Source organism: Meriones unguiculatus, chromosome 14 (assembly GCF_030254825.1).
Source record: "Meriones unguiculatus strain TT.TT164.6M chromosome 14, Bangor_MerUng_6.1, whole genome shotgun sequence".
Taxonomy (NCBI): Eukaryota; Metazoa; Chordata; class Mammalia; order Rodentia; family Muridae; genus Meriones; species Meriones unguiculatus.
This window is the reverse complement of record NC_083361.1, coordinates 54961548-54975013: the sequence shown is the minus strand read 5'-3', so window position 1 is coordinate 54975013 and position 13466 is coordinate 54961548. Positions and strand designations below refer to the sequence as shown.

At 49.8% G+C, this 13466-nt stretch overlaps 1 protein-coding gene and 1 pseudogene across 1 annotated transcript in view; both read left to right on the top strand.

Annotated features, from left to right (window-relative positions):
* The window catches only part of LOC132646987 (PEST proteolytic signal-containing nuclear protein-like), a 132009-nt pseudogene extending 128113 nt beyond the window's left edge, over nt 1–3896 (top strand).
* Nucleotides 3897–8139: 4243 nt separating this feature from the next.
* Aldh1a3 (aldehyde dehydrogenase 1 family member A3) overlaps nt 8140–13466 on the top strand; it is a 34328-nt gene continuing 29001 nt past the window's right edge. Inside the window, exons 1-2 of the mRNA XM_021633274.2 lie at nt 8140–8451; nt 12960–13064. Of these exons, the coding sequence (XP_021488949.1) occupies nt 8353–8451; nt 12960–13064 (204 nt within the window). The 5' untranslated portion in view covers nt 8140–8352. The remainder of the gene's footprint in view (nt 8452–12959; nt 13065–13466) is intronic.

Below are 13466 nucleotides of genomic sequence, written 5' to 3'. Positions count from 1 at the left end.
AAACCTACCTGGGGCTTTGTCCACAAAGAAGGCCAGAAAAAAGTTACAGAAGAGCTGAGAAACAACTCACCAATCCAGGAGGTTTTTGGCTTGTGTTGAAGGAAGGAACTACTCTCTCTCTCTCTCTCTCTCTCTCTCTCTCTCTCTCTCTCTCTCTCTCCCTCTCCCTCTCCCTCTCCCTCTCCCTCTCTCTCTCTCCCAAGAGGGTCTCCAGAGCCATAAAAGGACTGCTTACCACACACCAGGCAATGCCTATGATGTCAGTCAGAGTTCTCATTCCAGGAAGGAAGCCCAGCATCACTTTAAGGTGAAGACTCTGAGGCCAGGTGATTAAGCTTGCAAGTGTCCAACAGGAAACTTTACCCTCTATCTGACTGCCAGGCTGGCCCCCATCCACACATAGCATCTCTTGTCACCTTAACCATTTTTCAATCTCTTGGCACATTTGCTTTGCAGGGTCCTTGCTTGTCGTCCTTTGAGAAAAGCTCTGTGGGATGAGTAACAGGTGGGCACTGAGGACAATGTCTTCTCTTGGCTCAGTCAAGAGTCTGACTACAGTGAGCTCTTCTTGTATTCTGGGTGCATCACACCTGCTCTCTAATCCCTGCGACCATTTTTTTTTTTCTGGGCAAAAATACTTATTCTCAAGTTCTGCAGAAAAGCAGGATGACAAAGAGCAAGTGTCAGGCCCAAGGTCATCCTGGGCTGTGGTGGGCACCTATGTCTTTCTGACCTCAGAAACGAGACTCTGTCGTTTACTGATAGTTGCTTTTCACAACACAGCCTAGGTACTCATCAGCACCAGAATCCACAGGACTCAGGTTTAAGTCCGTGAGGCAGCAGTTCTGATTCGGTCAATGGCAGCACTGAAGTTTGGGGAACTATGGCTTCAGTGAGCTATCATATGTCTATTTCTTTGTAATTTGGGAAGGGAATGCCTGCCTGTCTTCTCCGTTTAGTGACAATTTCCCACTCAACTTGGTCCCATGACATCTAGTGGCCAACAGAGGAAGTGCAAGGGCAATCGCTGTGACTGGAGCAGGTGCAAATAAATAAACCAAAGATGGTTCATGAGATAAAAGATAGGCAGACATTCATCACTAGCTGGAGTCTCTGTGAAGTTAGTCAGGTGCACATTTAAACCACGTAAGGCCTGTGTTTCATCCCTAGGATTCATGCTGTTTTGCTATCACCAGTGGAAACTACACTACACGTAATCTGTTGTCTCGTCATTGATAAACTATGTTCACAGTAACGCAGAAACAATACATCACATCCCACTACGATGCAGTGGACACCCAGCAGTTGAAAGCCTGCTAAAGAATGAAAAGTGTGATAAATGTGAAAGCCCTGTCGTCACTCATTAATCCAGACCCTGGGAATAGGGTGAGGGTATTAGGATCATCATAATGCCGTATGAAAGAGCGAGGTGGAAAACAGCAGCAACAGGTGTATCACACCCTTCAGACATGTTGTGGTGTGCAGAGGAGTGTGAACTCTGCCAGCGAATCCGCAGCGAGGGTGTGGTTACAGGAACATCCCGGGAGACCTCATGACAGCATATACTTCAGTGGTCGCTCCTTCCCGCCACCATCTCCACCCCAGGTCCCAAGCAGTGACCAAACTCCAAGGGAAAACTCCTCAGAATCTGGGCTCTTTTTTTACAGAATGTCCCAGCTGAAGGGCAGAGGGACCGCCTCCTCACTTTGGGGCCAGGAGAGATGAACCCAAGAGTGATTTGCCAAACCTTAACACACTCAAATTATTTTTCAAACATCTTGGGTTTGGCAAATGCATCCCACTAAGTCCCCTTTCCCGGCATTCTTACACCCATGTGGATTTCAGCGGAAATGTAATATATATATTTCTGATTCACTTGGGCCTAAGTGAACACCATTGTTTAGTGAGAATCATTCCATGTCCAAGACTCTTCCTAGCCCTTTTTTCTATCAGCCCCTTAACACTTTCCCTCCCTACCAGGAAGTCTGTTTCATCTGATCAAATTGAGCTCAAAAGCCAAAACATTCCAGTTTGGTTCAAATCCTAGAGCCCTTCAACTCTAACAATGTCTCAGAAGTTTTCAAACAATTTCTCGTGTCACTGAGAATGCCCCGTGGTGGTTCTGGGGAGGGTGGGGTGCTAGGAGAGGGACGCAGTGGTTAGACAGAGTAATATTTTGTATACTTTAAAACTGAAACTCTGACCTCTTATTCCCTTGAGTGAGTGAGGTCCCAGGCAGCCATCATTCTGGGCTGGGTGGCACAGAAACCTTGGCACTCAGGCAGCATTCCCTAGTGTCAGGACTTCTCTCAGAACACAGCAGACACCAGGAGGGACCATGGTGGGGGGACTGCCTGCCCAGCTCTGTGGGGGCATTTGTATCAAGCTATTTTCTTCCTTAGGTGGGATTCGGCTGTCCGATTTAGGCAGTGAAAGCTGAGAATGACTCAGTGAAGTGATTTTCTTTATTCCATTTAAGGCTTAGTTTTGTTGTTTTAAAGCTATAATATAAATCTACATACCCACACCATTTTAGAAAGTGTGTGTGTGTGTGTGTGTGTGTGTGTGTGTGTGTGTGTGTTAGGGGTGTGAGCATGTACATGTGACTATATAAAATTGCCTCTCTCCTGCCAGTAGGCTCAGGAATCAAATTAAGGGGTAGAACTTGGCAGCATGCATGCACTTTTACCCACTGAAAAATCTTGCTAGCCCTAGGGCATTTGGTTAAGCTCAACATAGCAGAGATGGTGAGAACATTTAAAATAAACAGGGCCTTCTTCTGATATAAAAAGTGACACAATTATTATTATTTTTGTCACAGTGATGGGTTGGGTTTATACAGGCAGCTTAGGGTGACAATCTGAGGCAGGGATCTCTCCTTTGCTCATGTGGAAGAAACCGAGTGAAGGAAATCCAGGGCAAAAGGCTGGCTCCAGAGTCACCAGCGTCTGGGTTCTTCCTATGTGCCTACTCCCAATTCCTTAGGTTAAATTTCCAGGTCAGAGGTGCTTAACTGTGGTTGCAAGATGTTTGCTGCAGCCTTCGCCCTTGAGCCTGTGTTCCAGGCAATGGGAAGGAAAGAGTCTCTGAGCTGACTCTGTCCCATGGACGCTCAAGCCAAGACTTCAGCTTATATTTCTTTCACCACCTCTGTCTGTAAGAAAAGCTGGTAAACATGTTTTATCAAAACATACTACTGCCCCTGATAATGTGGGGGTTCTCATGGCCAGAAAGAAGAGAAAATTGGAAGGTCAACCAGCTGTCATCCTTACCCACATGCTCTTTCCTGGCCTTGTCACAACTCCTAACCACTGGAAGACAGCAAAGTTCCAGAAGCCATGTACTGTCAAACTTTGTGTGTGTGAGGTCTCATCAAGGCCAGACCCACAAGTACTGTTCTCTGTTTGCTTCTGCCTGGTTGGGGTTTGATTTACCTCAGGTTAATGTGTGTTTATGAGGAAGATGTTTTATTGGGATAAAAGAGGGCCATCAGGGTTGAGGAGAAAGCAGCTGAGGGAGGGGGTAGGCCTTCAGTCTTTGCCTTGCTTGTATCAGTGAGCTCACTTTTCTTCTGTGTGGACTACTTCTCACTTTCATGAGCCTAGTTACCACGGTTGCTTGGAATATGCAATGGACCTTAAAGATCCGTGTAGTACCCCTTTGGTCTTCATCCTGCAGTGATACCTTTAGTAGGCGGGGTCTAGTAGGTACGTCCTAAAGGGGATATTAGGGCCCTGACTCATTTCTGGTCTTCCCTTTCTTTGCTTCCCAGCCAATGTAAGGTGAACTTTGCCACCTCCTTCAGTCATGATGCCTTACCTCACCACGGGCCCAAGAAAACGGGCACAAGGAACCATGAAAATATGAGCCGAAATCCAACTTTCCTCATCAGCTGATTGAATCAAGTATCTTGTTTCAGTACCAGAAAGTTGACTAGCACTGTGTTGATTAGTCTTCACTGACAACTTGACACAACACAACTTAGAATCATCCCAGAAGAGGGAACTTTAATTGAGAAGTTGCCCAAATTAGATTGGCCTAAAATCATTCTACAAAAGACTATCTTCGGTGGCATAGGAGCGTTTGGCCCACTGTGGGCAGCACCATCCCTAGCCAGATGGATGTGGGCTGTCTATGAAAAGTAGCTAGCTGAGCTACTGAGTGAGTCAATAAACAGCACTCCTCCGTTTCCTTCCTTGAGTTCCTGCCTGACTTCCCCCAGTGACTGATTATGGCCTGGAAGTGCAAGCCTCATCACTCACCTGAGTTGCTTTTGTATCACAGCAAAAGCAGAACATGGGAAAAAGGAGAATGTAGGAAGACAGATTCATTTGTTTGTTCTGTGATTCCCAAAATTAAAATGTAAGCCCCACTTGCCCACTGATGACTCAGAGTTTATAAAGAATGCCTAAGGATGGCACCGCCTTCACTTTGTCAAAAATGCCTGGCTTTCTAGGAAGCTTTCAGAGCGCACACCCGTGTGCCTGGATTGGGTCAGACACCTATTCGCTGAATGAGGTGAGTGGTTTGGGTAAGGAGATGGGATGATAAGCTCTGGGATGCTAGAGACCCCCAGAAGGCCCAGCCACCCCTCACCGACGCTCAGAGACCAGGTTTGAAATAAAGTAAAATGAAGTGAGGGTTCTGCCCTGCCAACTATTCATTACATTTATTACAGGTTTCAACATCTCCCACAAACCTGCATGGTTTAAAAACAGCGCGGGATGTGAGGGACGTTATCTAACCTCTCTTTTATCACAGTTTTTCCTTTCTTTGTATTGTGTGGGGGCCAGAAATTGACACCAAATGTCCCCCTCAACACTCATCACCTCAGGGAGACTGGCTGGCCAGTGAGCTTCAGGTGGCCTGTTGCCACCTGTCTATCGAGTTCAGGAATTCCAGGCACATGCTGACAGGAAGAGCTTTTTTCCCACGGGTGCTGAGGTGCCAACTCACGGTCTCGGTGCTTGTACAGAAAGCATTTTAGTGACTGAGCCAGCCCTCCTGCCCCATGCTCTGTAAAGGTCTATTTATTTATTTACATTTACTTGTGTATGAGTACTTTGCCTGCATGTATATATGTGTACCACATATGTGTAATGCCCACAGAAACCAGCTGAGGGCGTCAGATCCCCCAGAACTGGAGTTACGGACAGTTGTGGGCTGTCACGTGGTTGCTGGGAACCAAACCATCTCTCCACACTGCCCCCATGACGAGTATTTTTGTTAAACATTTATCACACAAACAAGGCTTAACATAGTCCCAGATCACATGAGGCACCCACCAAGAAGCCAAGCTTCAGACAGTGCCAGCAGCAAATCTGAATACAAAAACAATGGAATTAACAGAAAATTGTAGGCTAGGAAAGCTACACAAGCCAGGAAGAAGTAAGGGTAGCCTGCTTGCTTCTGAGGAGAAACGCCTGCTAGGAGGAAAAGTGGGAGAATTAAGAGACACGTATACAGCCCTTCACTGTTTATTCAGGGTTATCTTGCTTGAGCCTCCCCAAGCACCGGGAGTGCTTACAGGAAAGGAAATGAAAGTTCAGAGCTCCAACCCAGGAACACACAGATGAGTGTGAGGCAGGCATGTGAGGGAAGGGGGGGCTGAGCCTTCACCAACCACAATGCTCAGAAACACCACCACCTCCAAACACCTGGTGACCCACTGTGCAAAGTAATGAGTCCCCTCTCCTTTCATCCCTAGGGCCATGTCCCTGTGGCCAAGGCCAGTGAGTGTTGATTCCTAGTAAAGACAGCCAGAAGGGACAATCCCACTATTTTATCACCTCATAAAGCACTTAGTCCCTTAACTGCATCAGGTAACATGGGGCCACCTTGGGACACAGGTCCATCCTCCCGTGAATGAATGTGACTGAGAAATTTAAGAGCAATCTCTCCTCATGTCCTGCACCACCCGCTCCCACACTTTGCCTCTGGTTCCTCCAAGACAGCAAGGTCTAAGACAAGTATCCACCTGCCTCTCTTTGCTCCCCTGTAAAATGGGATCTAGGAGCATCTCGGCTTCTCCCTGCCTGCTGAATGACAGGCTGAGGGGAGTGGAGGAAGAGCCTTCCAGTCGGGACAAGCCCTTGACTTGCTCTTTGGGAACTGCCTACCACAGGGAAGCTCCACAGCTGAGTGTTCTGCTGTGATCACAGGGTCACGTGGTAATCAGCGAGAGGAGCTGAGGATGAGCCAGTCTGTCTGCGGCAGTGCCGCTGGCTTCAAGGTTCTGCAGATGCCGAGGGTCAGGAGGGAGTCTTGGGGTGTGAGCTGAGGGAACCTCGTTCTCCACTCTGGCCGGCAGAGGGACGGCCGTCCACCTTAAAGCAAACTGGCTCTTGCGCAAAAGGAACAGAGCTCCAATTCCCAGTCTCATTTGCCTCTCCCATCAGTCCAACAATTGTGTAAAAGCACATTATGTAAATGTCCTCTGTATATTTTCGGGGTTTGTATTTCCTTAAAGACCTTTCAAACTAATAATCCAGGTCGGATCCCAGGTAAACATGCAGGATGGAAGTTCCCTTAGGCTTGTCATAACTGCCAGCCTTTGGTCCCTGGCCCCTGCGCAGGAAAGGGTCTTTCTGTATTTTGAAAGCACTCAAATGAGGTTAGCTCACACCTTTGATCCCAGCACTCCAGGAGGCAGAGGCAGGCAGGTGGATCTCTGTGAGTTCAAGACCAGCCTGATCTACAAAACGAGTCTAGGATATCCAAGGCTACACAGGGAAAGCCTGTCTCAAAACAAAGCAAAACAAAACAAAACAAAACAAAACAAAACAGCACTCAGATGGTGGGACTCAGCAACCAGGGGTCCTGGGAGACCAAAGTAGGAGTCATGGGACCAGCCCCACAAGCAGGGAACCCAGAAAGTGGCAGGGAAGATGAGGGGAGAAGGTTGGTGACCCCAGTGTCAAAGATAGATTCTCAGATGTATGTCTGTCCTTTTTCTTTTGGAGCCCACAGTACCCCCCATCCCCAGTCTCACCTGCATGCTCAACCCATAACAGCACAAGCCCTTCCCCACCATCAGAGAGGGCAGAGCTCCAACGGGGCCTTTCTGAAGACTCCCAGCTTATTCCACTTTCCAGAAGGCTGCCTAGTGACAACGCAGTGAGGAAGGTCGTGGAGAAGAGAAATGGACACCGAGTCACAGAACAGACAGAGGGAGCCACTTACTGACTCCAGGGATTTCTCACAGATAGGGAGGGCTGACCACTCTCTGAAGGTTAAGCGGCCTCTTCTGTGGGGCAGCTCAAGCCCCACACATTGATGCAGCTACCCTGCCCCTGGGTGAGAAGCTTTCCTGTGTTTCAGATGCGTCTTAAGCCTATTTCTCGAGATAGATGGAGCCTTTCCTAAATGGCAAAATAAGAAGAGCCGGACATGCCTTTTCCCCAACCCCTTCTCAGGCAGTTCTGAGCAACGTAAACCTTAAGAGCTCTGAGTCTGAAAGCAACTAGCTGCAAAGATCTCCTATCTTTTGTTTGGGGAGGTTTTATCATTATTATTTTTTTTTCATCGGAGGTTTAATTTATGCGTTTCAAAAATTAAAGTAATTGCCTCCGCTGGGCTGAGCGGTGTGTGCTTACGAAGGTCACAGGGCCAGCAGCTACAAGGCTCCAATGTGCCCTGTGTAAGAGCTGTCGCCTAGCTCTTGCGTCCTGTTGTGGGTGTGAAGGGAGTTCCCTACCAACAGGGCTCCCACCGCTGGCCGCCCTAGCTTGAGAAGGATGGCTCCCGGTCTGGCAGCGTCGAAGCAGAGGCCATCGGCGGTGGCCTCCAGACATCCATATTCGGGGAGCAGCAGGGGCCCAGAGGAAATGCCCACTCCCGCCGAAGTTGAGCTAGCCAGCGGCCCGGGAGGCCGCAGGTGCCTCCGGTAAAGTCTCCTGATTGCCCAAAAAGGAGCCTGTTTTTTTTTTTTTTTTGCGATCGCTGGGGGGCCCGGTCTCTACCCTGACCCCAGCCCTGGGAGTTCTGGGCCCTGGCGTCCTTCTCTCAGCCCGCGTGTGGGCGGCCTTCAGGGCTGCAGAAGCCCACGGTGTGGCCTCCGGGCGATGCACAGAGCTCACTCCAGCTGCAGCCGAGGTCGGACCGGGACCGTCCGGCTCCGGTTGGAGCAGGGACAGCGGGAGGGGTGGCTGCGGCTGCTGGGTCCCCTCCTCCCCTCCCGCGCCCGCCCTCCCTTCCTCCGTCCTGCAGCCAATTAGGCGGCCCCCTCGGGCGGGAGGCGTGGGGCGCCGCATAAAGGCGCGGAGCTGTCACCCGGAGCAGGCTGCGCACCGCCCAGGCAGAGCCGGTGCGTCGGGGACACGGACACGGGCCGCCGGGGACTGCGAATCAGCCATGGCCACCACCAACGGGGCTGTGGAGAACGGACAGGCGGATGGGAAACCTCCCGCCCTGCCGCGCCCCATCCGCAACTTGGAGGTGAAGTTCACCAAGGTGAGGAGGGCGCCCCTTAGACCCGACGGCTTCGGGCTGGGCGCCGGGCAGCCTGGTAGGGAGAGCCAGCCGGTGCCAACTCCTCCGGGAGCTGCCCACACCTGAGCGTCTCTGGTGGGGTCGGCTCCTCGGAAACAGCCTTTCCTGGGGGGACACCCAGAGTGGAATCGATCCAGCGCCTCTGGCTCAAAGTCGGAGGAGCCGGGCAGTGCAGCCAAGCTGCGGAGTTGCAGCCGGTGGAGGAGGCCCCGATGCGCTCGGGCCACCGCCCACTTTCGGGGCTGGTGCTTGCAGCTGTGTCCGGGGCCCCCGCGGTGACTTCTTGGCAGAGGGGTTTCTGGGTTGAAGGATCCGGTTGTCGGAGGAGGGTTGGAGGTACCTGACGACTCCAGGATGAGTTTCGAGTAAGAGCCACATCCGGTACCTGAACCCAGCCAGCAGTAGGGCTGAGGAGGAAAGACGGAGGTCGCTGATCAGCCCTCCTCAAGGGCTCTAGATCCGAGTCTAAGGGAGCTGAGCTGCGGCTTGGGCAAGGCCACACACAGTGCCCAGGCCTAGTGGCGCTTGCCCTTTCCTGGGAGGCTGGGAGGGGCGGAGTGGGTGAGCTCACCTGCCCCGAGCTGCGGGGACAATGGTGATGTCTGGGAACAGCGCGGGCTCAGGAGGAAGAACAACTCAACTCCGGGATGCGCTGCTCTCTGCCTGCTGGATGGGCAGCCTCCGAGCGACCTCAGGGCCCGGCAGCTCTTGGCTTAGGTCCGGAAACTTCGGCCCCTCTTATTTTCACCTCTTATTCGTAGCTCCCAATTCCAGCCGACACCACGCTTAGAAACCGCTCTCATCCAGTTTGTTTTCAAAAGTAGCAATTATCCTTCTCAAATGATTTTGATCACAAGGGGAAAGCGGCAGGTCGCTATGTGGGGCCTTCCAATTCTGATCTGTTGGCACTTAATCCCCAAGCCTGGCCGCGCCGACATATAAACTGCATGACATCTACATGAACTCTTTTCCCGAGCAGGGCTCTCTGTAATGGAGAGAGGCACAGCACTGGGAGGACTGAAAGTTTTTCGAATGTAGTTTTTCTTAATCGTATCGGCTTCAGAGGGAGAGTTCCCACTTCAGGACTGGGAACCCTGTGAACAATAAAGGCTTCGTTTTTTTCAGACCCACGCCGGGGTGCTCAGCTCTTGTTCTGGCGGTGGCGGTTCCATTTTGTTCCTACAGTTCTGTGGAGCACAGAGCTGTGGCCAGGGTGAACGGGATTGCCTCTCTGCTTAGGATCTTATTGAGTCCTCCCTCCCACGGCAGGAAAAGTTTGCCTCTTTCTAGGCGATTCCCGGAGAAACACTTGGAAGGCGCCGATGCAGCCTTTATGGAGAGATCCTGGGAGGTTGTCAGAGGACGGATTGCTGTCCTGATGGACCCCCACACACACCCGCTTTGTGGGTTGAAGGTGGGGATGTGTCTGATGGAGACTGAGCAACTGTGGTGAGATGGAGGGGACTGAGAGCTGGGACCCTTAACATGCTCCAGGAAATAATTTTTCCAAAGGCCTCATGCCTGGCTACGCCTTCCACCCCCTTATTGGTTTTGCCTGCTCCCTCTTTGCTCCTTGTACACCTCTACAGAGACGTCCCACAACAATGAAAAGGCAGAGGTGGGCCTTGTACCATCGGGCTGTCCTGGGCTAAGGAAGAGCGCCAAGGATTCGGAACAGAATCCAGGCCCAGAACAGACAGCTGGCTGTGAAACGTGTGAGCCAGGGAGGGCTTGCGGTATTCCTGACTCACCATGCTTCTCCAACATGGAGGACTCGTTTGAGCCCAGGCCATGGCGAGCGATTCACGAACTTGCAGAAGGATGGCTTTATCAAAGCTCCTTCATTTGTCCTCAGATTTTTGCAGTAGGAGAGATTCTGGTGAGGAGATGGAGGGTCCTCTGGGAGCCCCCATACTGATCTTAGAGGATGGTAGCAGCCCCCTCCATTTTAGGGACCCACTTTCTTTATGAGATCTCTTCCAGTGGCTGAGGTTCTCTTTTAAGGTTGGTTTTTGTTTTGTTTTTTTTTTAATTCATCAAAATGCAAAATGTTACCACTGTTTTATGAAGAATAAAATTCCCCCAACTCTCCTGAAAACGCAGTCGCTTTGAATTTAGCTGAGTCTGACGAAAATAATGCCAGCAGCATTTTCTCGCGTGTCCTATCGCCTTCACCTCCACCCAGCACACCTTCCGGGTCCTTCCGTCCGCAGCTTATAGAATCTTTAACCTTATTATCTCACAAATGTCCCGTCCCGGCTGGTTCACAAGTCGGTGAAGACAGTTTTCTTTCTAGGCCCGTCAGCTAGTGCATTACGATTCGCAGCAATTCAGCCAGCATCAGTGGTGGGCCGTGCCCATGTCTGTTTCCTCAGTGTGTTTACGAGTTGCTTTAGTGGAAAGAAAACCAGCAGTGGGAACCACTGAGGGTGGGAGAATGAAAACAGCTTTGCTCAGTGAGAAATGCTATGATGGAGAAATACGGCCAACCAGTCGGAAGTTTTTATTTGAGGTTGCTGCTTTGCAAGGTCTAGGTAGGGATCATGAACAACCAAGCGTACATACATATATAGATAGATAGATAGAGAGAGTTTTTGAAGAGTGTGCCTAAAGCTGAGGTATAAGCAGCAGACATCCGATCACTGCATCTGCCTCCATTCCCTGCTATTTAGACTCTGTTTTACCACCTTCTCATTTTCCCTCCCCCTTGGAATTGATACCAGGAAGAACCTAGAATCAGCAATTTTCACTGACAGTCTCTATTATCTAACCGACGAAATTTCATCTTCCTTCAAATGGGCCTGCTCCCGGCTTCACTCCCCTCTCCGCACCGACTTAACTCCTTCCCCGCTTATTAATTTCTCACTGTTGCCGGGTAATGACTTGCCGCACAGCAAAAGTGAACACTTGGATTTGGTTTCAGCTGGAAGAATAAACCTGTAATTGTAGCCAGGCCTCTTCCTTGCATGCTTCCCTGGGGGCCTGGCCTCACATGGAAGGTGCTGAGCTTCCAGAAGTTGGGTGGGTACATCCTCCTACAACTTCATGCTCAGCCCTAAACGCCATTTAGAGGGTCTGGGGCAGCCGCTGCTCACCTGCCTGGCCAAAGCCTGCCCTCTGTTTGAGAGTCACTCCAGAGGTAGCCTGGCTTGCTTTCCTTATGAAAGAGCAAGCTTCAAAGCATACACAGGCGAGCCTGAAGCAATGCTGACCCAGCCACACGCTCTCTCATCTACTATCGTCAGGGAATCGTCATGCTCCAAATGAGTTGACTCCAGTCGCTAGCCCTGCAGTGACACAATTATTATTACCATTTTATTAACTTGCATAAAGTCATGTGGTCTGTCTTAGGCTATAGAATCCAGGCATACAGCGGCTGCAAGAACGAAGCTCCGGAAACTACACAGCACAACGGTGGCTGCCCTGGTGGCTGATAGGCCTTCTAGGCCATTAGAACCCGCTTTGTGTATTAGCTGTCCCCTCTGTTTCTGGTTCTTTCCCAAAGCCACATTTAAAAAGAAATTATGTGCATTGATGTCTTGCCTGTATGTATGTCTGTTTGAGGGTGTTGAAGACCCTAGAACTGTTACAGACAGTTGTGAGCTGCCATGCCGGTGCTGTGAATTGAACCCAGGCCCTCTGGAAGAACAGCCAGGGCTTATTACTACGGAGCCATCTTCCCAGCCCCCCAAAGCCACGTGTTCGAATGCCATCTTTTAACAGTCATTAGAAACTAGAACACAGTTGGAATAAGTATAATGGGTCTCAGTGCACCGATTTGATGAATTCTTTTTGAAATATTGTATTTTCTGCTAGGTTCTGTAAAACAATCTTTGTGTGAGTTACTTATTTCTGGATATAAATGATTGTTTACTATGCCATGCAAAGTGATCTAAAAAGTTTTTAACCCAGATACTTAGCTTTGTGTTCCAAAGCTGGCTTTATAGAGGCTGCAGGAAGTAAACACTGTAAAGGGCATGCAGAGATGATGCCACCATGTGGCTTAAGGAAGCCTAAGGATTTATGGGAAGATCTTGAATAAACCTAGGTCCTGGGGGTCTCTCTTGGACAGGAGTGTGCATAGCTTACAGCCTTTTGGGACCCAGCAGACTGTATGCTGATTTATACACAAACCCTCCCAGCCTTTCCTGAAAGCCTGCAAGTGTGCAAGCTTCAACGTGCACACTCTTTGTAACCATTTAAGTCAGAGGTTCCTTGAAATCCATGATATTGCTACAAACAAAAGATATAACTTAGAAAAGGAACTCGAAAGGACTTTAGGTTAATTCTACGCCCGATCAGTTGCTTCATGTGGCTCTGTTCTGCTTCCCACTCCAGTACTCATCTATGAAACATTCCAGGGGAGGCACGGGGAAGAAGGAGGCAAGACGTTACCTAAGATCCTTAACATGTTGGAATTGTATGATTTTGATTTAAACCTAATTTGTTACACTTCCTTTCCCTGTTAGATATTTATCAACAACGACTGGCATGAATCCAAGAGTGGAAAAAAGTTTGCCACATATAACCCTTCAACTCTAGAGAAAATATGTGAGGTGGAAGAAGGCGATAAGGTGGGTCCTCTCTCCCTTCTCTAAGTAATTCAATTAGAGAGAAATGAAGGCTGAGGAAGCTCTGTGGCTTGGCTGTAAGACACATGGGCCCACCTCCAGGTAGGGTCGGGGCAACCACAGCAGCCGGTCGGTATGTGCAGCTCAGACACAGCCTCGCGTGGGATCAATTACAGATGGTCCTCTGCAAAGAGTCACCGCTTTGATGGATGTTTCTCCATCTCTGAGAATGACCTCAGCTGTCTTCATTACACAGCTAAAGGGAAGTTTTTTGTTTGGGGTTTTTTTTTTTTAATCAATTACTTCAACCTGTAAGCATTAAAGGATCTTTCCACAAGGCATTTCCTGCTGGTATGTTTCACCAAAAGTAGCATTCTGGCAGGAGACACTTTTTAAAAAAGGCTT